The sequence below is a fragment of the Antedon mediterranea genome, chromosome 2, assembly GCF_964355755.1.
Source record: "Antedon mediterranea chromosome 2, ecAntMedi1.1, whole genome shotgun sequence".
Lineage (NCBI taxonomy): Eukaryota > Metazoa > Echinodermata > Crinoidea > Comatulida > Antedonidae > Antedon > Antedon mediterranea.
Genome location: NC_092671.1, coordinates 3,529,017 through 3,555,510, shown reverse-complemented (window position 1 = coordinate 3,555,510; position 26,494 = coordinate 3,529,017). Strand labels below are relative to the sequence as shown.

At 31.8% G+C, this 26,494-nt stretch overlaps 1 protein-coding gene across 1 annotated transcript in view; it reads right to left on the bottom strand.

The window, feature by feature from the left end:
• Window positions 1-3,675: 3,675 nt before the first annotated feature.
• LOC140040099 (alpha-1,6-mannosylglycoprotein 6-beta-N-acetylglucosaminyltransferase A-like) overlaps window positions 3,676-26,494 on the bottom strand; it is a 43,172-nt gene continuing 20,353 nt past the window's right edge. Inside the window, exons 9-17 of the mRNA XM_072085779.1 lie at window positions 17,594-17,728; window positions 14,961-15,094; window positions 12,181-12,305; window positions 11,002-11,160; window positions 9,354-9,500; window positions 8,771-8,965; window positions 8,081-8,177; window positions 7,875-7,932; window positions 3,676-7,739 (exon numbers count right to left, since the gene is read on the bottom strand). Coding sequence (XP_071941880.1) covers window positions 7,541-7,739; window positions 7,875-7,932; window positions 8,081-8,177; window positions 8,771-8,965; window positions 9,354-9,500; window positions 11,002-11,160; window positions 12,181-12,305; window positions 14,961-15,094; window positions 17,594-17,728 — 1,249 coding nt within the window. The 3' untranslated portion in view covers window positions 3,676-7,540. The remainder of the gene's footprint in view (window positions 7,740-7,874; window positions 7,933-8,080; window positions 8,178-8,770; window positions 8,966-9,353; window positions 9,501-11,001; window positions 11,161-12,180; window positions 12,306-14,960; window positions 15,095-17,593; window positions 17,729-26,494) is intronic.

Below are 26,494 nucleotides of genomic sequence, written 5' to 3'. Positions count from 1 at the left end.
TCCCCTAACACGACGATCCGTGGATTACCAATAAAATATTTCCAAGCGTCTAGCGAGGTGCTTCCTCGGCCTTGGATAATAAAATTACCAGGCCCTCTCGATCACCGGAAACGTAATACAGTACCAGCAGCAATTATCACAGTGCATAAGAATTACGGTTTTTCAGTCACCATGACGTACTTATGCATACAGGTGTCACTTGCGATTAAAATGCTTTTACTCCGTTGAATCTAACTATATAGTTCAACAGCAATTGGAAAATCAGATAATTATAATCGCGATGATGTATTTATCAACAGCATCTGAAGCTTTAGTATAATAAACCGTCTTCTTATTGTTGTTGACACTTATCAGTGATGATGAACTCGTTGATCGTCTGCCTTGCGTATTACAGACGACTCTTTAACCCACCAATCAGCTGCTTTCCTTGCTCACGTGGTATATTAATGAAATCAAAATTCGATATTTCCTGAACGGTTTGCCCTTAGTAGTTTATCGTGAAAGCGTGCTGCTACCAACTGTCTCAGTTGGCATAGCTCTACTGTCACAGTCACTGCTAAATAGAACCAGTGCGTGATGCCTTAACAATGAACAAGTTACGGCTAATGATTACTAGGCCTATATTAATTCTAATTTTATCTTCCATTGATTGGCTAACAAAACACAATTTAACCACTTACACGCGGTACACTTCCAAGGTGATATAGGCCTAGTATTCATAATAAAAAAAAGTTAGACAAACTTTAGTCATAGCAAAAGTGCATACAACAACACAATAATAACGTTACAAGAATAGTTATTATTATCTATAGTATGCCATTCTCTCTGGAAATAAAAACTTGCATAACGAAAAATAATTGTTTGTAATGTCATGGGGAATTTGCAATTATTTGAGCCGACGATTAAACGCATTGTGGGGTTTTTTTTTTTTTGGCTTGAATTGTTCAACATAAAGTACATTATTACATTACCCAAATATCCTTCATCTAAATTGTCACAAACTTCTGGACATGTGATATTAGATCATTGGTGACATTAATAGTGACTGATATGAATTATAAATATTTATAAAGGAAATTGAGTAAACTAATTAAATCAAACACATTACGATACTCGCCAGTCGATTTGCTCCATACTTGTCGAAATATAATTGTTTTAATCATTTTAAATGTTAATATGGATACTGTTAAGAAAACACAATTAAGCAAGTTTTATTAACTTCGAGGCTAATTTTAACCAGACATTTTTTTCTTTTTTATCCACACATATGTTTTAGGCCGTCAGCAGTCGGCTAGAATTCGTGCATGCTAGGCCGTCAGCAGTCGGCTAGGATGCTTGCATGCTAGGCCTAGATAGGGTATCTCAGGGACTTCTTCCCTGGTTGCCTCGTGTTTATAACAATACTGTTTTGTTCTGCAATGCAATATAATGTGTGACAATGACCGTTGCATACACATTGAACTCGAACGAAAACTTAAAATATAAAACAATTCACTATTTAAATAGAACTTATTAGCATTAGTCACGATTTGTTGTTTTACGTAGGCCTACATAATCAATGGGACAACAATGTTGTGATTGTCTCCTAATTAACTACACGTTCAATTAATATTATATTATAGGCCATGTATTTTTCTATAACATTGGTCGACACATGTCCTCCGCTTTCCATCCGAAATTATGGTGCCATTATTGTTAAAATTGGTAGAGGAACAGAAATGCTCACACGGACCGTTACAAGCACTTACTGTATTCGACCCAGCTGGAAAGGGAGACACTTTTAAAATATCTGAAATTAATTTTTTTTTTCTGTCAGAATCAGAAAGTCAATGGACGATGTAATTTCCATTAGCTTGGACAATTAATGAATATGAATATTGTATCGGTATTATTATTAAATTTTAATACAACATAAATACTTTAAAAAATAAAATATTGAATTTACTGAGAAATATGGGCTGTAAAACACTAAAAAATTCTATAAAAGAATAAGATTTTGCGCAATAATCATATTATGCAAATCAACAGGTGTTTTGTCAAAGTGGAATTTATTTCGAAGGTTATAAAGTTAAGAACTTTACACGAAAACACTATTATTATCACATTATAGATTTGTATTAGATCAGTAGCATCACTATAACATATTTCCACACATTCGATACTAATGATGTGCGACAGGCTGTTTCTATCGAAATAATAACCCAATCGCACACAACCAATTCAAAACACGCTCTTTCTAAATAATCAAATATTTTTTTACTCTAGCATTTCTCCTTGGCAAAATTGACGATAATTTGTACGAATACCGTTTTAATATCCCACGAGAATAATAACTTGGTGACTTAGTTTATCTAAAAACCCAAGTAATTAGGTAACGACGTTAAGAATCATGTACGCGGTGAATGAGCACAGGCAAGTTGACAGCACCTGCCGCTAGGATCACACACATCCTAGGCCTCAACTCACGACGAGTGCAGTAGTATCAGAAATAGTAAGTATAAATGTCAAAAAACATTCGAATAAACTGTATTACAACAATTTTATCAACATACAGATCACGATAATTCTACATTATTAAAACAGGCAAATAATACAGTGTAACATATGCATCACGTGACGCCTGTATGTGTTAACATTAAGACACAGCCAATCCCGGTCAAATATGTCGTTAATTGAAGATGGCAAGCGTCGAATAAACCATAGCTATCAAGATAAGTATAAATTAGATACATTCCAATTAAATGATTTTGAAACTCTTTGAAAATTGGAAAAGATGGCCTTGAAATAACAAGATGGCTACCGATACAGATAGTGTATTCCCAACGTATGCTCATATATAAAATAACATCAAGATAATATGTAAATATATTTCTTTGTATATCTCCAGATTTTGGAAGAGTTACCTGCTTGCCTCTAGACCATGCATTTGAGTTACATAACTAGATCATTCGCAGAAATATAGAAAATAAGATTCTTGAAAGGCCAGTTTAAAAACCGGTAATTTAACCGCCAAGCCGGCTTCATATGCCAAGGTATAACAAACTTACCCGGGTAAATAACTACATAAGCCTGCACGCGTCATGTTACGAATACGCATACATTAGGCCTACGATAAGGTTAATTCTCTTAAAATCTATGAATTTATCGAAATATGAATGAAAAATGATTGGAATTCATATTATTAGATTAACGTAGGCCTACCTTGCATTTTATATGCTTTAAATATTAAAGAACGTGCCTTGTTTTATTAGCGTTCGCCTTCAATTTCCTCACCGTCACCATCTTGCACGCACAGAAAGAACCGATAAACGGTGACGATATAGAGGGCGCTATCTAGATTACTGTCAATGTGAGGTTTTTGATGAAACCGTAGAAGACTGTTACGAAATACACGATAAAGGCCAATTAATACAGACAAGCGGTAACGGTAATAAAAATATAGAATCTATGTTATTCTTTATGACCATCGCGGAGCGGACGGGAGGTTCCTCTCAGGATAGATAGATTCTACATGGGACAAGCTACGCGGTTTTTTGCATACCGCTCGTCTGTGTAAATTGACCTTAAGACTAGACAATATTTTGACGCGTTTTCTTTCGACAAGAGTGTATAAAATGAATGCACAATAATATATTTTAATTATTTTTATTATTATTATTATTATTAATGCGAATAGCAAATATAATCAAACAAACAAACACAATATTATCATTCTTAATAAGTCTGTTTGGGAAGTGGTTGTTGTAAGGAAATAAATTCTGATATCAGATAAGACTTGAACCCAGTATCATGAAATTGACAAGTAAGCAACCATCAAACCCACAAAATAAATTGCGAAGGAAAACATAAGCGACTGAACACTAATTATAAAGATAAAGGCACAGGATGAATGTAGAGAAAAAGATGTGTAACCTAAATTGCACAAATATATATCAATCAATTTATCAACCAATCAATACAATTGGTCACTTACTAAAGAATCAAACGGTCAATAAAATAATTGACCAATATCACTGATTGATATCAATAATCAATAAATTATTGGATAATAAATCAAGCGACTTAATTACTGACAATAACCTTTTAAACATTTTTTGATTTACATAATATAGCTATGATACAATCAATTCCACACACACTGAAGTAATTTGCATAAATGAAAACATTTTTGAAAAATCATGAAAAAAGCAAAAACGAAATGAATTTTAAATAAATTTAAAATTTTTGTATGAATAGTCTAGTATGAATAAGAATTGAACTATTTCTTTTATCTTTAGAATAGTTTAAAATTTCAATTACAAAATTTTTTGAAAAAAAATACTAATAATATATAACTTATAATAATATAATTTAATTTCATCTTTGTTTATTTCTTTTCTTTATGTTATTCATTTTTATCTAAATTGAAATCCAGCCATTTACCTTAATGAATTTTTTTTAATAATTTTTAAAATAAACATTGACAACAAATCAAGATGAATAAATACATTTGTTTATTTTATAAACAACAATGTTTATTTACGTCTTTGTAAAGTTATAGAGAAGCTAAATAAATATGTTTTTAAATGTTGGTCCTTTGTGAGATGGGCCATTACACATAGGCTACACCTGGATTTGGTTTAATACTGGTCAATAGATAGAGGTTCTTACATCTGATATTGGCAGAGCCGTGTACTGTATATAAATAAATCATTTGACAGAAAATGTTGTGATTAGATTACAACTCCCTGTATGTACTATGCCACATGTTAATATTTTAATGTTTTGAGAAACTATTCTCATCATCAGAACAGTAAACAACGCCTAGAGTGCTTATATACCAATAGGACATATTGTATGTAAATAAGTAAGTAATTAGCATAATAAAACAAGGAATGTAGGCAACAACCAATCATATGGCAAGTGTGACGCCTAAGTTATAGATTTGTTTGTTCAAGGAAGGTTTACTCCACGAGATGTGGAGGGCTTCCTTGACCTTAAGTTTGAAAGCGGAATCTGCAGAATCCAGAACGGTGAAGCAACCCGCATTAGCGAGGGCCTTACACCGTTCTGAATCCTGCAGATGTTGAAAAATGTGAGAAGCCTTGTGCCTGAAATGTTCACGCACCCGCATTGATAACCGTCTATTGGTTTCACCAATATACATGGAATTACATCCCATACATTTAAATTTATATACAACACGAGAGCAGAACACATCAGGGACAGGGTCCTTAAGACTACACAAGAGCGGAACACATCAGGGACAGGGTCCTTAAGACTAAACAAGTTTAGTTACAGTATTATTTACTGTAATAATATCAGATTTTAGTTTGTTTCAGTATAGAAGTTTAGAAACAAAAACATTGTATAATTATTGTATTGATAAATAACTGAATCAAACAGGTGAAAGAGTACACAAATTGTAGAATAATTTTGACATGGTTTCTAAAGCACTCACAGTTATTCTTTGCTGTAAGTACTTCAGTACACTTTAGACATTGACAATTTAATTATCATCATCGTGAAATTTAAAATTAAGTTAATTAAATTAAGTCGAAAACGTCGTAACCTGTTATAGGTACGGTTCTCGGGTTTGGTGTAATTGATGGCAGATTACATAAAGTTGTTTCTTCTCTCGTTTTAGCCTATTATATTAAGTAGAAGAAATAACAATCAAAATAATTAAATTTTATCAATTAAAATGATTAGGTATTGTCTAAATTAACTAAATAAATAATATGTGTCAAAATTTAACTATCGTAAATAATCTTTCTTAATAGGACAACCAATTTTAAGTATTTTGGTCTATAATTTTGTACAATTTAACAGTAATATTGCGCTTATAACATGTATGAGATGTAACACTACAGAATATCACCACACGAATGTTTATTATTTTTACATCTACCTGCCGATATATAAATTTGGTTGTCGTCAGTGGGTCAAAGGTCATATAACAATAAGTGAAAACTAACCTAAACTAAATATTAAATGTGATGCATACAGTCTTAGTTTATTAATTATGTAGCAAGTTTTATAATTAACCTACAACTGTAACAAATAACTTCTAGATTCAACAACAAGACAGCTATAATATTAATTTTAATTTTAATAATAAATCTTAGCTAAAATCTTTATAAAAATATATACTCATTTTATTTTATCATTTTATTACATCAATTATGTACATGACTTTTAGAAAATTGCATTTTAGTTATCTACATTGGCCCCTTATGTACAACGCAGTAAATAATGATTTAAATTTCAGTATCATGTTATATAATACGGCTAATTAACTTTGTACACGCCTCAATTTCCAAACAGCTCATATTGTCATATCCGTATCTTTTTTGTAAATTTTCGCCAATGTGATGACATCATCTACACATTCTGGTTTTTTTTAAATAAAATGTTCACCAAACTGATGATGTCATTGCCTCAAAATAACACCACCAAATGTTACATCCTATATCTAAATGTTGGAACAATATGATGATGTTATCACAATGATATTAAAGTGCTTGAATATCAAAATAAAACTGAAACTTCAAACAATTTGATGATGTCATCATCATGCTTTCTGGATTTTCTACAAAAGTCCACAAAAATGTTCATAAATTGTGATGATGTCATCATCATGCTCTTTGGATTCTCTTCAAAAGTCCACTCAAATGTTCACCAATTGGATGATGTCTTAGATGATGTCATCATCATGCTCTTTGGATTATCTTCAAAGGTCCACTTAAATGTTCACCAATTTGATGATGTCATCATCATGCTCTTTGGATTCTCTTCAAAAGTCCACTCAAATGTTCATCAATTGGATGTCATCTTTGATGATGTCATCATCATGCTCTTTGGATTCTCTTCAAAGGTCCACTCAAATGTTCACCAATTTGATGATGTCATTATCATGCTCTTTGGATTCTCTTCAAAAGTCCACTCAAATGTTCACCAATTGGATGATGTCTTAGATGATGTCATCATCATCATGCTCTTTCGATTCTCTTCAAAGGTCCACTCAAATGTTCACCAATTGGATGATGTCTTAGATGATGTCATCATCATGCTCTTTGGATTCTCTTCAAAGGTCCACTCAAATGTTCACCAATTTGATGATGTCATCATCATGCTCTTTGGATTCTCTTCAAAAGTCCACTCAAATGTTCACCAATTGGATGATGTCTTAGATGATGTCATCATCATGCTCTTTGGATTCTCTTCAAAGGTCCACTCAAATGTTCACCAATTTTATGATGTCATCATCATGCTCGCTGGATTCTTTTTACAAAAAGTCCACACAAATTTTTACCTTCACCATAAAAATTTCAATCAATCAATCAAAGATTGCCTTAACAATATCTTGTTGTTGTTAGCTGCCAGTACCAGATAGAATTTGAAATTTCATACCATAATAGGTCTGCTTTTGTCTCCTTTTGAAAATGTCACACAAAAAATGGTGTAATCTTGTGTAATCTCACTGTTCTTTCTCAAAGATTTCTTACAGTCCTAAAGGTGGTTCTACTGTGTTACTAAGCAAAACACATCAAACCCAGCGTTATACACATTCAGTACAGAATGCAATTTGTTCTTTAATAAAGTCTCTACAGGGACACATTCTTTTGAACCCATGTTCATATCCAGCACAACTATATAAAAGTGTCTCGGACTGAGTGTAGCATATTTTACTTTCTGTATCAAAAGAGGGCGCTATAATCTCATTAAACGACTTAAACTCTTCACAAGGTATATTGTTTCTGCAAAAAAAAAAAAAAATTATTTGAAAATTCATGATACATTTTCTGGTTGTCTCCCTCTAGTGTTGGAAAGTTATATTTTCTGTTTTTGTCTCCCTCTAGTGTTTTAAAGTAAGTTTGTTTGTTACCACTTACTGTTGAAAGTTCTCCTTATTATCAATATACTTGAAGAAGTCTGGTTCACATATAAATCCTAAAAAATAAATAAAATAGTAACCAATTATTAATTTAAATCAATTATTTAATCAAATGAATTTATATGGTAATTCACCAAAATTAACAATGTCTCTTTATATTTCAAAGATGATTGTAAAAATTAACAAATTGTTAAAATTCTGTACCTTTCTTACTGCAAGCATGTTTACATGATTGCCCTGCTTTGGACATTATTTGTTTCATTGCTTGCTTCGGAGGCCAATGGGACTCATCACAGAAGTTCTGAAAACAAAAACACTTTATTTTGAACTGGTGAAATAGTATAAGCAATCCAGTGAATGTATTGGACTCAGTTAAAGTATTGGATGTTGTATTTTTTAGACTCATATCAAATCATTTTTTTTATATATACTTTTTTCTGTATATATTTCACAAAACATGACTTTCCCTAATATTAATAAAGGGTAGGCCAATATGGTGGTGCAGTGCAATTCTGATTGTGGGATTGGGAGTTGAGACCAATGCTAGTCTTTAGGCAAGACACTTCAATAATGTTTGCATCTCTTCACCAAGGTGTACAAATGGATACCTGGTAGGATCTAACACAAATGCTGCTGATGCAACATTATGAGAGCTGTCCATACGAATGTATTCAAATAACCAGGGTGGTAATAATGTAAAGTGCTCAGAAGTATTGAGCAGTAAGCGCTATATATTAAAAGCGTCTAGTACTTAATGTATGCTGCCATGCACTTATGAGTTGATGTAACATCATTTGCAAATGCGATTAAAAGTCGAAATCGCATACAGAAGTTTTAACAAATGCAAACATCATATCTATGTGTTTCTGCTGGCCTAATTATTGCGCATCTTACCTGATTTTGAATATAGACGCTAACCCTCTGTAGCATACCCTCACAAGAAAACTCATACGGTAGATAAGGTGCTAACTCGTCTTGTTTTTGTATTTCAGTTAAGGCTAGCTCAAGAGCAGTTGTGTTGGTTATGTCCACAGTGTACACGTATGGTTTTCCAATGTATACCTCAGCATATGGATGCTGTGATGTCAACTGGAGAAGAAACAAATGTAAAATAAACAACATGGAATAAATGGTTTAAGCTCTGTCTACACTATCAAACTTTATGAGACAAAAAAATGTGATGTGCCCATATCACTACCATACTTGGGAATATCACTACCATATTTGGGCATATAACTACCATATTTGGGCAACTGACACAACTTTTTTGTCAAACTAATTTGATAATGTAGACAGAGATTTATAGATAAATAAATTGATGCTTGGTTGGACCAATTAATGAACTGGGAAAAAACATCTCTCTATAATTATAAGGTAGATAAATATATGATATTTCAGTCCACTACATTTTTAGATGAAGTTACTATAAAAAAAAGCGCATTATAAAATTAATTAAAAAAAATAAGTGATACTGTACCTCTCTTGTGGTTGGTTTATCTTTGAAGAACTTTGTATTCTTCGAATTCTTGGGTGGTTTAAACATTGGATTTAGGAACACGCAACCATTTGCAATAGCCTCCAATGGAGCTGGTCCATCGTATGGAAATCCAAGCCCTACAAATAGCTGGAAATCAAAACAAATTAGATGAGATATTTGTGGGTTTCTTTATGTTAAGATGCCTTACATAATAGAAGTCTTTGATATCATTTTTTGAAAACCTTTATAAGTTACTAGGAAAGTGACACATAAGTAGTTTAACATATTTTTCCAGTAAGATTATGGACATTATTATACCCTATGTGTATGCATGCATACAATATAGAAAACATCTGTACAAATGTACAAACGCTCTCCCCTCTACATTATTACAAACTACAATCAACTTTCCTAAAATCGAAAAAATAAGTTTGGTATTTAGAATTCATTACATATTAATGAATGTTCAGGTTTTGAAAGGGTTTATGGAAATTTATCTTCCAAATTCATACATTAATTTTAAAGAACTGAAATCACAAAAGAAAATTACAAAAAAAAAAAGTGTGATTTTATCAAAATTATTAGTTCATTAGTTCAAAAAATGAATCTAAAAAGTCATCCTTAAGGAGCTGTTTCATTAAAAATGGTGTTAATGTGAGGTTGACAAAAAATTTGCATAGATCTAAGGTGTCAAATTGGTTAAATTATATTCAATATTAATTTATCTATTAGGTAGGTTTGTAATCTATAACTACACATGCCGTGCGAACTTCGGTAAGTGCCTTGACTCACCCATGTGTGAACTATGACACAAGGTGTTATATAATCGTTTGTTAACGCGTTCGTGTAAACTAATCTATATGAATTTGTCTATAAAATCTCAGTTATATGATCATAGATAAATCTTACATAGCCTGAGGTGTTTGTACTTTGAATTTGTACTTGTCAATGACATAATGTATAAAAACACTTAACAATGATTTCTGTAAAACGAGTAATAATAATAATCTTCATTGTCTTTTCTTTTTTTTTGTTCTTTCCCACATACATAAAATCAAAACTTAAGACAAAGACAAAAAAAAAATAGCTTTCGCTTATCGAGTTTTGGCCTTTAGAGAAACTAAACTTGATTTTTGATTGGCCTCTTAATTTTTATCTAATTGATTAATTTTTATTTGTATTACATCAGATATTATTATTATATACCATATCTACTTCAGATATCATTTAGTATTGTCAACAAGGAAACACATTACAGTAATATAATTATAATTAGTTATTTGAAAGCTACACTAATATGATGCCGATAAAAAAATCTTCCCAATACACTTCAAGCGATATCGCATTTAATGATGGTCAAAAATCCTGCAGTGGCGCCACGTCTTCTGACAGCAATCCATGGGACACTAGGAATTTTACGCATCAGGACGGTAGATGAAAGGGGGTGGTAGATGAAAGAGAACAGTAGATGAAAGCGGGCAGTGATGAAAGGATACAGTAATTTATGCAAAATATTAATCTGCACATGCGTATAAGCACCCAGTTCCGTACATTATTAAGAATGTATTTGGTCTATTTAACATTCGGTCCGATAGACGGAGCAAAGTTTATGACATCATTTTGAAACTTTTCAACAATAAAATCATACCTTAGTCTCTCTTAGGAGCTGCTGAATAGACTGACCAGAAACAATTCCATGATTAATAACGTAACTAGGCAAGTACTGCTTCTGCTCAGACAAATTTCGAAACACTGTCCCGTGAATATTAAACTTGGAATGTATTGTATCTATGTATTCGTGAGCATCCTAAAATAATAAAAAATACTGACTATCATCACATACTACAGAATCTTCATACATAATATATAAACAATATACTCAATTCTCTGAATCCCTAAATGGCACTATCTGTCCAAATTAATTTGTATATATCACATGTGACACCTGTTTTTAATATGTTTATGTTAGGTTGGCCTATGATACAGGCATCACATATGATACATATGTGAGACTGTATTAAAGCATTTTCCTATGATTGATACTGGAAACATTATAGATATCAATCAATCAATCAAAGTAACATTTATTTTCTTCAAATTAAAACAGTATACAAAATGGTGTAAAGAAAGGAAATTAAACTGAAGAAGGCATGTTCAAAAAAAGCAAAAAGCTTGTGACAGACATGCCTAAAATTAGCTAAACAATGAAAAACATAAAATTTTCGTGAATACAACAATTCTTATTTTCTTTAATATTTTTCCATACAGGGGAGTTAAATATATTCAATAACACATCAACCCAGATGTATCATCTTATTTCAATCTGACATGAATGTATCAAAGGGAAGTAGTGATTATTATAATGCATAAACATTTTGTATGGTATCCTTTAAAATGCTAATGTTTTCCGTCATCACCATAGCAGTCATCACAACATGTTATATAATCTATTACACCTATCACTGTAATCTTGTGCTTTATTATATCCATATCCATTTAAAACTGAATGCATCAAGCTATATCATAATAACTCAAGATGAGATGATAGAAGATTATTAGACACTACTGTACATACATTCCCAGACAGCGATTTTATTATATTGAGATGTCTGTCTTGTATTTAAATCAACTGTTAAAGGCCAACACGCTTTTTTATTCTACAAAATTAACAATTGGTTTTACAAATCTTATATTATAAAAATTTGAAATTATTTTCAGAAAAATCAAAAAAAAATTGACATTACAAACGTCAATCGTGCGTAATAATATGCATCAGACATTTTAATGAGAACGCCAATCATGTGTAAATCAATTGATTGATACTTACGGCCCACATGTTTGCCTTCTTTCCGTACACGAGAGCATCGTTGGTTTTACGAACTGGTGATTTGGATGACTGACTCGGAGCCTGGTCAACAACAAATCCCATGAATGAATTATCAGGTGTGTGGGCTGAAAAAAAACCCATTAAAAATTAGGATAATTTATATTAATAAACATTGAATTCTGTAATCTGGATTTGAACCAGGAATTGTAAAACAAAAAGCAGGTATAAACCATAAAGTTATAATTGACAAATTTGTACCATCTAGGTCGTGTCCACAGCTGTTTCTCGAATACACAGTAATTTCAGGGTAAAAAATGTACGTATCGCAGGACTATAGTACATTGTCGTTTACAGAAACAAATAATTAGACACGATGATTTATGTAAAATTAGCACCCTGAGAATTAGGCCTTGTCTTAAAAATGAGTCCAAATTTTGTATCTGTTTTGTATATAACATTACAGTTGAGGGATGGGGAAGAGGATGGGAAAAGTTTTTAAATAATTATATTCTTTATCCACTCAGTAACGAAATATTGTTTTCAATGTTTTTTAGGCAAAACATTTATGTTTTAGAATACTTTTTTAAAACTGTCCCTGTTAATGTTATAGTCGATTGAAATAGTAAAGTACATGTAACGATACACCACTATGACGTTTATATTATTTGTAATTATTAATTAATACAAATGTTGAGAAGCAACTGTCACAGTCACAATAATAAATGTTCTTTGTATTTTTTGTTTATATATTCACAGTAAGACAATTTTGATTCAAATGGCGATCAAAAATAGTTAATATGTACAGTATTTACAATATTTTCAAAGTATTTATTTTTATTCTCCAAGGGCCCATAAATTTACCTACTTGTGTTTAACCAAGGGCGCATAAATTTACCTACAAACTGTGAGTCTGAGAGATTGGAATGTTCCATTCATCGCAAATCAATACATTTGTATAAACATATATTAAATCTATCAAAATAGTATTTTTAAAAGAAAATCGGCCTGTCTTCAACATTATGATACTGTACTCGAGCTGTTCAACCGGTTTTCAGTTATTAAAAACAATTATCGTAGGAGGAGATAGGAAAATGCGAAGTATCCTCATATTATTGTGTGCAGGTATTTTTCATGAGGACATCCATTAGACAGTGTATACCACGATCGGAAAACAACCCTATTTGGGGCAAATCGTTGAACCTAATTTTGTTTTAATTGTCAATAACTAATTATCTAACTAAATTTAATTAGTAAACAGGGTTACATCAGGTGGTTAAAATCAGTACCGAGATTCTAACCAACTTTATATACCATCAAGTAAACATTCTAGAAATAACGCGCGATTTACCGAATTTTACCCTTACGTAAATTTATATATAGATTTATAGTATGTACTTTATATACTATTCATAAGAAAACTTTTACGGATTTTGGAACCTTTTAATGCGATATTTATGCGCCCCTAATTTTTGTGATCATTATTCAATAGCGAAAGTCACAATGGGCTTTACAGTGTAATATAAAGAATATAGTATTAATAAGTTAGAAATTATCAAGATGAATATAAGGAGACAAGTAATGAATAAAGTTCAAATTCCCTAAAGAAATTTCAGTTTGACAATTCCACACAATTAACTATGTCTGCCTTTATTATGTTTAATAATTAATGTCTGCACGGTCATGCTATTAACAATAATAACATTATTAAAGTAATTCTACTTCATAGATACAAAATAAATCTCAACCGTATACTTTATCATGAAGATAATTCATATAAAATTGTAATCACTATTAAGCTCTGTCTACACTATCAAACTAGTTTGAGAAAAAAAGTGTGATGTGCCCAAATATGGTAGTCATATCCCCAAATATGGTAGTGATATGACATATATGGGCACATCACATTTTTTGTCACATAAAGTTTGATAGTGTAGGCAGATATTTAGGAAGGTACAGTAAATGTATGTACTCATGTCTTCATGATTATCCTGGGTGCTTTTTTTTTTCCTACATAAGTTGGGGACTTCGAATTACTTCCAAAGCATAACTAAACCTAACCCTCTAAATAATCTCAATCTTACTATAAAGTAAAAGAAGATGTTCATAGGATTCGAATCCCATACATCCACATGCAAAGTCCATAATCTAATCTATTCGACTACACAGATGGCTCGACGGAAAGCATTTGCATTAGCGAATTGTAGTTTAGTCAATTATTTTCTTCTTTTTTTAAATATTATTTTAAAAAAATGTTTAATATAAGTCAAATTATGTTTATGCTATAAAATATGTAAATGGAATAACATTAGTAGAAATGTATGTGGAACATAAAGTATGTATTTAGTTGAAAAATAAATTATGTATTTAGTTGGTAAATACTCTAAACACAATATGGTTAACTGTAAACAAACAAACACAAGTTAAGTGTTAAAAGATAATTAAAAAATAAATTATAAAAATTATTATATTATGTATTTATGGAAATAAAAGTGGGATGAACCCACGTAAGACAAAAAAAAAATTATTTTCTTAAGCTCTGTCTACACTATCAAACTTTATGTGACAACAAAATGTGATGTGCCTAAATATGGACATGATGATGTCATGTACCATATTTGGGCACATCACAGTATTTACAATATTGTCAAAGTATTTATTTTTATTCTCCAAGGGCCCATAAATTTACCTACTTGTGTTAAACCAAGGGCGCATAAATTTACCTACAAACTGGGAGTCTGAGAGATTGGAGCTTAATAGAGCCTTTTCTATTTAATACTTACGAAACATAGTAAAGAACTGCTTTGGTTTAAGACCCCACTTGCCCCACACAGACTTGATACTTTTCTTCTTCATATAAGTGGCAAGGTTGAATGCTGGCTCTGTGCCAAACGAGTCAATCACCCGGAACATACAACTAAAACCAATAAAAAATATAGAAAACACATAAATTTAGACACATAAATAGTTAGCTATATTTTTGTTAACAAAATTTGAGTACCTACTATAATAATATTTTATTTGTTTGTTTGTTTGTTCTTTTAAATTTTAAGTACGATAATTCTTGAATATTGTCATGACCACAGACAGTAGGCAAACATAAAATTTAATATCTTAAATATCTTTAAAAACACAATTAATGTCATATGTATGGTACATTCACAACAACAGAAACCATAAAAATCACGGTTTACCATATCCATAAACAAAATAAAAATTTAATTATATTTGAAATGAAGAATTTGATAGATGTATTGAGTTTTAAACATATGATTTTTTACATTGAGTTGTTTTACATTTAAAAGGATAGCGTCTACCAGAATGATCTGTATATTCATCATTTAATGGGCAACAAATCTTTTTCATATTTCTTAATTTGTCTGAGCACATCACGTTCATCTACCTCATCAATGACTTTAACATCTACTCATATTAATTTACTTGTTATTTTCATGCGAGTTTATTTTAATAACCATCACTCACTCAGGCTATTGTACCATAACACACAATTGATGGGCAAACTTCTACGAAAAAAGGCCATACACCATAGATTTGGATGCGAAAAGGAAATTGGAAAAGACAAGATTTTTGCAACACATATAATGATAGACTAGCTGCCAAAGACTTTTTTTGGATTTTAAAGATCAAAATAAATGTCGTTTTGTAAAACAAATTGTAAACTTTAAATGATAGTATGTTTGCAATAATTATTTTAAAATAGTGATTAAAAGGAACAGCGTTGTGACTCCATTATGGAGCGGAAGAATTGCCTCAATGAATTTTGTTTAAGCATTTACTTTTCTTTGAATACATACATTGATCTATGCATTCAATCAGTGTTAAGATTGCTCCACGATAATTAATCAAAAGCCTAAAGTATAAAAATTAATATTACGCTTGACGGCCTAGCGTTAATGCGGTTCATGAAAATGGGCATTAAATCAATGCTCATTCTGGCTGAATTCCACGACTAATGAAGAAAGGAAATGATCTTTCAAAATAATGTTGAAATATTATTTTTATTATTCTCAAGGCATTCATTATCCTAAATGCATAAACTTTAGCTAAATTGGCTTAGGTATTAATGTTCATATTTTGTGAATATATCGTATTTTAACAGCATTTTAACCCAAAAACAAGATGAGAATTAGAATATGTATCACCTTTTGTCAGAATATATTGTAGATTAGTCAAATAAATTTGAGATTTCCAAGATAAAAAAGTTAAGGTGGAAAAGTGATTTTTTAGGATTCCAATATTTTAAAGATTTCCCTAAAAGCTCTGTCTATACTATCAAACTAGTTTGAGAAAAAAAGCATGCTGAGGCAAAATATGGTAGTGATGTGCCAAAATATGGTAGTGATATGACATCGTGTCAATATATGGGCACATCACATTTTTTTTGTCACATAAACTTTCATCCTGTAATTGGTGTTTACACTGTTGGATGTACAATAAATGTTTTATAGTGTAGACAGAGCTTTAGAGATCTGACAAAATTATTCAGTTACTGCAGGGTCAGATCCACAGGGGGTTTCACTGCCCCTTTTGACAGCTATAATGTGAAATTATAAACTATGATAGCTATTATCAAAGAACTTATAACACAAGAATCTCCTGTTCGTCCGAAGCTCGTAACAATTTCGAAAGGCATTGTGGGATAGAATAGAGCTATGGGTGGCGCCATTGTGAGCCATGGAGTAGGGCGCCCGCATCAAATTAGAAAGTCAAAATCATAGAGGGGATCTGCTAATGCTCTAGGGGGGATAGAGTAATTGACTGAGGAGTAGGGCGCCCGCATCAAATTAGAAAGTCAAAATCATAGAGTGGATCTGCTAATACTCTAGGGGGGATAGAGTAATTGACTGAGGAGTAGGGCGCCCGCATCAAATTAGAAAGTCAAAATCATAGAGGGGATCTGCTAATACTCTAGGGGGGTAGAGTAATTGACTTCCTAGTTTGGAGGGGGCGCTGCTCCATGCTGTGAAATGGCGTCGCCCAGTTTGACCTTTTAACCCTGTACTTCCAATACTGTGTTTTGAATGCAAATTGAAGAACAGGAGATTCTTGTGTTATAAGTTCTTTGCTATTATTGAATAAATATTAATATAATTATAGCACAGCTCTCCCATTTGAAAATCCTAGATCCATCCCTTTACAGCAGTAAAGACATTTTGTATCAATACTGTATTTTGCAAGTTTGTTTTTTTGGGTAAGGGGGGGGGGGGAACGGAGGTTGGAAGGGTGGTAATCCTACACACGGTTTAATACCTCATCTACATATCAACAAATCATATATTATTGCAGTAAAAAATTGTAGTTACTGCAGTAACTGGAACAATTTATACATGATTCTCGATTCATGTATGTTAAAATATTACATGTGTTGGCTGAATGTCTTACTTATTATTCTTACCTGAAGCGTTGCCAGAGAGCCGCTGCAGACTTCTTAAACTGTTTCAAACCAACAATATCAATGTAGATAATCTGAAATCCACTTGAACTTTTTGATGGGCAGTTTGAGCCTTTCATACCGACCTCTTTTAGATAACTGTAAGAAGAAAAAAAATTGTCATTTTATATTCTTTAAAACAAAACTAAATAAAACTTCTCCTTTAAACTTGGTTGCCACTATGGCTCAACGCAATGATATATACTGTAAGCGCAACACAAGCGAGTTGACCAATGGCACGCAATAGTTTGAATAAAGTATCTCTTGTAATTGGTCCAATTACTTGCGTCGCGCTTACATCCTTGCGCTTTAGTAATGTAGCCACACGAAATGTAGCGGTGCGGTTTTTGCAAGAAAGAAGAATCTCTGGTAAGCCACAGTGTTGTGAAAGGCCTCTTTGAAAAAGTGGTCAGGTTGAAACCCTACCAACCGTACTGGTGGCTCCGGCCCTGCTCTTCATTCTAGTGGGAACCAAGCTTTAGGACACTCCATATTAATAGGACAATTCCCTTGGAAATGAATAAGGCGCAATGGGCAATACTCACTACAGCCAACCCCTATTCAGGTGGCACCTCTATAAGTGGACATATTGTTGAGTCCTGCAGGTGTCCCCTTATTAGAGGTTCTACTGTGGTACATTCTAGAATTGTGATTTACTGTTAATTCAGTCTAGCTAACATGCTATCCTTCAGATAAGATATTCAGATTTTAAGATATTTGATGATGATTATAATATGACATTTGTGTACATATCCTTAGTTATATGGAATAAATTAATTTTGATTGCTTAATTGATTGATATTGAATGTATTACTTTAATCGTCATAAGCTATATAATACCATAATTTGTATCAAGTTTATAAGAAGCATGGAATAAACATATTTTCATTAAAATTATCTTCATTATCCTTTAAAATCTGAAATAAATACTTTTTTATCCAAAGCATTGCATTTTATTCATATATTCGAGTGCTCTTTTCATATTCAAATGTTTTGTGAAATAAAATTTTTATGTATCACAGACAATGCATTTTCAAAATTTATGTCCTTTTTATGGCCAATAAAAATATACGACTTTGAATTGTAAACACATAGTATATTTACTTAATAATAAGTAAATAAAACTTTAACCGATATCCTTGTCCTCAATTACATTTTCAAAATACTGTAGTACTGTACTTTACACTTTTCGTGGAAACCTCTATTAAGGGGACACTTTTACAGTATTAAGGGAATACTAGTAAAAAAACAAAGGAAAATATATGTGTTAACACTATAGGTAAGCTATATAAACAGGAGACACCTATTAAGGAGACACTATTCCGTAAAAAAACAACCGAAATGTCCAATGAAAAGGGGTTGACCATAGTGTTAAATATATATTGTTTATTTTGTGAGAAAGCAGTGTCCATTTATTAGGAGATAAAAAGTATGGGTTGTACTGTATATTTTTTAAAACATGCTTCAAAGTTAAAGATAAGGTACATTGATGTGTCCCTTTAATAGAGGTTCTGCTGTATATATTTTAACACTTATATGGCCAACTCCTGTCCAGGGAGCACTTCAATGGTAAGATAAAGGTATTGTACAATAATGGGTCTCAAATGTGTCCCTTTAATAGAGGTTAGAGGTTCTACTGTGTACAATTTAACACTATGGCCAACTCCTGTTTAGGTAGAGGTAGCACTTCAAAGGTAAGATAAAGGTATAATGATGGGTCCCAAAGGTGTCCCTTTAATAGAGGTTTTATTGTATAATTTTTACCCAACATGCATGAGCAACATCCAAGGTATTAGGAACTAGTGTAGTGTACTTTATTCTTTACAGGCTTGTTTATTATCAATGTAGTTTTATTGTCAAAGCGTCAAAACGTGATCAGCGATGTGTCAGGCCATTAACTAACAATAGTCGTCCGCATCGCAATAATATCATGACACATAGTTTATAGCAAATGAAGTGTTTATGAGGATATTTTTGGAAGCATGTTCTTGAGGGAGTAATGAGCTACTTAGATATTCTCACAATCGGTCTAATAGCAAATAAAACAAATATTCATTTGAGTAACGCACCAATTTTGCTTGTATTTTGAACGATGTATTTTAACAAATTTCAATTCCTTGATTAAATTTAACCTCATTTTTGTATTTATATGAGAATTTTTTTAACAAGCCATGTATTTTACTGTGTTTGAGGATGAATATATTGCTATTCACAAAATACAAAGGGTAGTTGTCAAATGAACGTTATGAGCAAGATTAAGACGCTTTTTATCATTGTCAAAATATTAGGTATGCCTGTCTACACCTGTGCACAATTCAGTCAAAGTATTTATAGTTTAAATAATGCCAGTTTAAAATCACATTTTAAGTCTCCAAATCCATCCATTCATTATGAATTTATTGCAGACAAAAGAAAGGGTTTCAGTGAAGTGGTATCATAAATAGTACAGTGGCCCTGAAGTATATCTTGAAAAAAAAAAAGAGCTTCATGCGACTTATTTTATAATAACATTTATTAACCTAATTCGTACAGAGGCTTCCCAAGATATTCCAAATTTTAAAGAGATCAAATAATTGTATAGGCTTTTGTTGTACAGTATCTCTAAAAACAGTAATCTCAGTATAGTGTAATGGAGTTAGTGCAGAACCTATTTGGGCTTTAGTGTCAACATGGAGGTAAATACGTCCATGGTTACAACAAGAAAACAAATCAAGTTGACCAATAATGACCCAATTAATTATTGTTGCTTATGATCGTTCATAGGCCGTGACGTGTCTGTAGCTAAAAATTAACCGATAATTAAAGATGTATTGTCCTTCAAAAATATGAAAAATGAAGATTAATTAAATCAGACTTTGAATTTTGTAGTTTTAGTAATAAAGCTAATCACTTCCGTAGAAAAAAAACACACAAAAATACAGTGATAAATGGTTAAATTCAACCACAAATCCATTGAATGGCATATCATTAAAGTTATTTTAGGTCAATAAATACAATTTTTCTATTAATTCATTATGTGACCACATTAAAATGGCATATTCAACAACAAAAATGTTAACAATTATTTTTCAGGGGTACAATACATCTTTAACCTATAAACTGTGCCTGTAAAAAGAGGCTTTAACCGATTCAACTCGAGAAAAATTTACTTATCAACATTCAAATCAGATAATTATTGTATAAATACAATAATTTTAATCTTTCACCTGAAGGACAAATTGTTGCGTTATGATTGGGCATCTAGTTGTTTTAGACTTCTGTATTCCCACATACTTCTGGTGATGATTCATTCAAATGCATCAAATAAATATTATTATAATTTGATTTGATTTATTTCGATACTATTCCAAGTTAACAAATACAGATAGAAACAAAAATAAAAGTGATTGCCTCTAAATCCCCAAAACGGAATTTAAACCCTGATAATTGTTGAAAAATGTAGTTTAATTTATTCTCACACTTCCTAAATTTCTTTAGTAGTTTTATTTTCACGATTAAATTCATATTAAAAGGCTTTCAAGACAATAATCTAATATTCACAACACGAATTCTGTATAAAGAAACACACATTATGCTGATCAATACATTGTAATTGGGTATACAAGACATTCGTCACGTCAAAATCTTTGCAAAGACTCAATCAATTCACACTAAGTCCAATTAAAGTAATACTCTCTCGCAATCTATGATAATTAAGTTAATGTTTTTACAACCATCATTTATATTTTATGACTTTCTTATCTGATCCTCCATGATAAAATAAATGACTATTTGTTGTTTAATGTTGGCTGAGTACTATTTTTTTCAATTTTCTCTATTTTAAAAAGTAATTTATTATAACATATTAATAATTCTTGGAATGAGTTAAAATACTTTGTGGTTTAATAACCTACTACTGTATACAGTCAAATAATTTATTATAAATAAATAAATAAATTAAACAAGTACATTTGTTCTTATTATTAATGCATGTACCTGTATTGCTGCATAAATCTAATTGATCAAAATCGTCAAACTTCATTCACTTTTCTACAGTGATATATTAATATGTTAATATATTTTATTATAATTCCTGAAAAAATACTTTCTGGATTTGGTGCAATAATTTCTTAATAATACAAACCTATTATTATGTTAAAACAAACAATTTTGAATTACCTTATTGATGCAGGTATATACCTGCTCAATTGATCAACTTATCCTACCTGTACATGTTGATTTGCCATTCAATTATTAGAATGTATTATCAGCAGCTCAATAGAAAACAACGTCATGCATAATTTATTTATTAATAATTTAATACAAATTCTGTATAAATAATTTAAATTAATTTTCAGCTTGTATATTTTGTCTAGGATTATAGATATTGTATAACGACAATACAATGCTAAACAGATTAAATGACTTCACTGGCCAGATGTTTGCAGAACAGTATACTTTACCACTTTATCAAGACAATAGTTCTGTTTCTGCTGCGAAAAACTAACTAGTTAAGAACCGTGTGAATAAATTAACTCCAATTTCATGGGAGCAAAAATTGGAACAATATTTAATAACTGGTTTTTAAATGGCAGTAAAAATAAGCCGAAACAGGTTGGCACATTCTGTCTTGCAGCAGTTATATACAGTAGAACATCTCCGTTTGGACTCCTATATTCAGCTGAGTCCTATTAAGGGGACATATGCACATAAAATGAATGAAGGAATTATATTTATTCATTTCATACGCATCCAACAACGAGCAACTCGCCAATTACAGGATGGATATATCATGCTTATACACCAAGTCTCATTTAAGGCTTAGGAAGGGGAGTTGAAAAAATTATTAGTTACAACACTATAGCGATAGTTCAGGATTGAACATGGAACCCCAAACCTTGGGAATGGAAGGCAAACATTCTAACCACCAAGCTACTGTACAGCTCCACTACTAATAACACAAGGCCAACCTCTCTTCAGGAGACATTTTGTTGGGTCTCAAAAGTGTCCCTTTAATAGAGGTTCTGCTGTATTATAATATTATTGTTTGTTTAAGGTGATAAATTCAAGTTATATTTGTCCTTTACGGTGATAATTGTATTCATAATGCTTTTTAAAAACATTTAAAATGTGTTTATACTGTATAGATACAGTGTAAGTGATTCTCAAAGCATTTATTCAGTATTAAACCAAATTCTGTATAATAAAGGATCGATGCTTATGGGAAGATCAGTGATTTAAACACTGTAATGATTCATGACACGTGAGCTTGGTTTCTTTCTTCGCATAATCTACCAAACTGTTTTTTCCAAGAAAAATCATGACGATCAAATTGAGTAAAGGACAAGGGAAATCATTTTGTTGCCACAAAATGGCTATTTAAAATAAATCATATCCGAGTTTTAATTACTATGTCATAAAATCATAAAAGAATATTGCTTGAAAAGTAGTTTGTCTTTAGAGATATATAAACATTTAAATATTTATAGGCACAACTGTGATAAATTATATAGTGGATATTAAAGAAATCCATGCGGTATACACATCACATGTTAGAGCAATAAAAAGCTGAGAATATCTCGATGTTTCGGTCAAAATTCATCGACAATCTCTCTGGAGATAGAAATACTGTTTGATGCGGAGTGAATTAATTTATGAAAATAGTTTGGTTTGAAATTTGAAAATATAGATACATAGAAAATGAAGGAACAACGGCAAAGAATCAGACTGGTGTATGGGAAGGAAAAAGTTTAACAAAGTAGTAAAATAAATAAATAGTAAACTATAAATAAACATATCATCTTGTTTTCCTCATCTTTACTCATCCCTTGGATGAGACATGAAGTCTTTGGTCATGTATACATCAGTATAATCCCTCCTTTAGGACACCCCTATTCAGGGGACACCCCTATTAAAGGAAAACTTTCTCATGAAACAAACAAGGCCAATATATGTTTTAAATCTACAACCCTTATTGAGGGGCATCCCTAATGGGCACACTTTATCATGACAGGAACATGGCCAGTATATGTTTTAACACTACAGCCAACCAATATTGAGGGGCATCCCTAATGGGCACACTTTATCATGACAGGAACATGGCCAGTATATGTTTTAACACTACAGCCAACCAATATTGAGGGGCATCCCTAATGGGCACACTTTATCATGACAGGAACATGGCCAGTATATGTTTTAACACTACAGCCAACCAATATTGAGGGGCATCCCTAATGGGCACACTTTATCATGACACGAACATGGCCAGTATATGTTTTAACACTACAGCCAACCAATATTGAGGGGCATCCCTAATGGGCACACTTTATCATGACACGAACATGGCCAGTATATGTTTTAACACTACAGCCAACCAATATTGAGGGGCATCCCTAATGGGCACACTTTATCATGACACGAACATGGCCAGTATATGTTTTAACACTACAGCCAACCAATATTGAGGGGCATCCCTAATGGGCACACTTTATCATGACACAAACATGGCCAGTATATGTTTTAACACTACAGCCAACCAATATTGAGGGGCATCCCTAATGGGCACACTTTATCATGACACGAACATGGCCAGTATATGTTTTAACACTACAGCCAACCAATATTGAGGGGCATCCCTAATGGGCACACTTTATCATGACACGAACATGGCCAGTATATGTTTTAACACTACAGCCAACCAATATTGAGGGGCATCCCTAATGGGCACACTTTATCATGACACGAACATGGCCAGTATATGTTTTAACACTACAGCCAACCAATATTGAGGGGCATCCCTAATGGGCACACTTTATCATGACACGAACATGGCCAGTATATGTTTTAACACTACAGCCAACCAATATTGAGGAAACCCCTATTTATGGGGACCCTTTGTTACTACAGTAAATGTGCTTAACAATCTTGGCAGAACTGGTGTACTGATCATGGTGGTAAAGTGACGGTTCTATATGCGACCTTTGACATTTCCTATAGGTTTGACAAAATATTTCTATTAATATGTCTTCCTACATAATTTACTACATCCTGGAATGAATTCTCGAAAATAAATTGATACATTCTAACAGAGTTTTCTCGTTTAGTTTTTATGTTAACAGTATTTTTTGATATAAAGCTGGAAAATTACAGTTTGAATCTATGACAAAAAATTTAAAATAATACTGTATATTAATATAATTCCATGCTCGAATAGGCTATAACATAAACTATAAATTTTTTTTACTTAAGATTGTTATACCATCATCATGCCCATATATGGTCACATCATATTTGTTATACCATCATCATGCCCATATATGGTCACATCATATTTGTTATACCATCATCATGCCCATATATGGTCACATCATATTTGTTATACCATCATCATGCCCAGTACAGTAAGTATCAAACTAGTTCAACAAAAAATTGTGATGTGCCCAAATATGGTAGTGTTATACGGGCAACATAAAGTTTGCTAGTGTAGACATTGAAGTATAGTACAGTCTATAAGCTCTGTCTATACTATCAAACTACTTTGACAAAAAAAGTGTGATGTACCCAAAAATGGTACTGATATGTCCAATTATGGAAACAATAAGACATTATCGTGTCCATATTATGGGCATATCACATTGTTTTGTCACATAAAGTTTGATAGTGTCTAGACAGAGCTTTATAAGCACTGTGGAATAATGTACTTTTTAATAGCTTTTTCTTACTAATTATTTTAATTAAGATCAAATAGATCGTATCATTCTCAATAATGTATCTTTCCTATGAAAAATAGATTTTTTTAGTTTCTATTTATAGCTTTTTCTCACTATTATGTTGCCTAATTAGACATTAAAACTTCACAAGGACATAGAACATTGTTGGATTTATCAAGGGGAAAGAAGAAAATCTCTCTTATAATTACCAAGGACATGCATTGCAAAACATACTATTAAATCTTGCAATAAGAATTGCGTTTTACTTAACGGATACATTTTTTAAAGATTACATTTTTTCCCTAACAAACAAAAATAATGTGCTATAATAAAAAATCTAAAAACATTTGGATAACATTACTGTACCATTCGCAGACTTAAAAACCCTACAGACTGTAATCAATTTGCTATATAGTCTGACTCCTAAACCTGACCCGATTTTAAGCAGCCTCAGTGTTGTATTTAATTTGTCTGTCTTAGGAATTCTCTTCAATACAGCATCACATGTGTGTATCACATGACACATGTATCAGGCCTAATTCCTAATGTTTAAAAAAACTTTTTCATGATACAGACATCATGTTATACACATGTGATACCGTATTGTAGAATTTGAATTTGCCTATGACACTAAACAAAAATAACATGGACATATGGGAAGATATAGTATCGAGTATCTCATAATTTATGCCTTATAGTAAGTATAACATTTAAATTATTATTCTCTGTATCACATCACAGAAATTATTTTAATATAAAGTGTGTTTTTTCAGAAGAAATACAGTATTAAATACAGATAGTATTTGAAAAGGTTAAGGTATAATCTATAATAATGAGTTTATTATCTGATTCATGCGATTGTCTCATAAACTGGTAATGAAACATATGAATGCACATAAATTACTTATATGTTCTTGTTTTAGGTTGACAGTCGGACTATAAGTTCCATTTTCTGTGTCACAGTGTGTGCAAGTGCTTTTGCAGCTCTTGTTTTGGACTCTTTATAAATGTATTGACACTGTAGTAACACCCGACTTGAACAATACAGTAGCATATACTAATTTGACGGTCGCAATAGTGCTGTATATAAATCATACAGTAAAAATGCAGACTTATTAAACTGGTACAGTTTGAAGAACCGTAATAGAAGATTTTCTAATAAATATCTGTCATAATA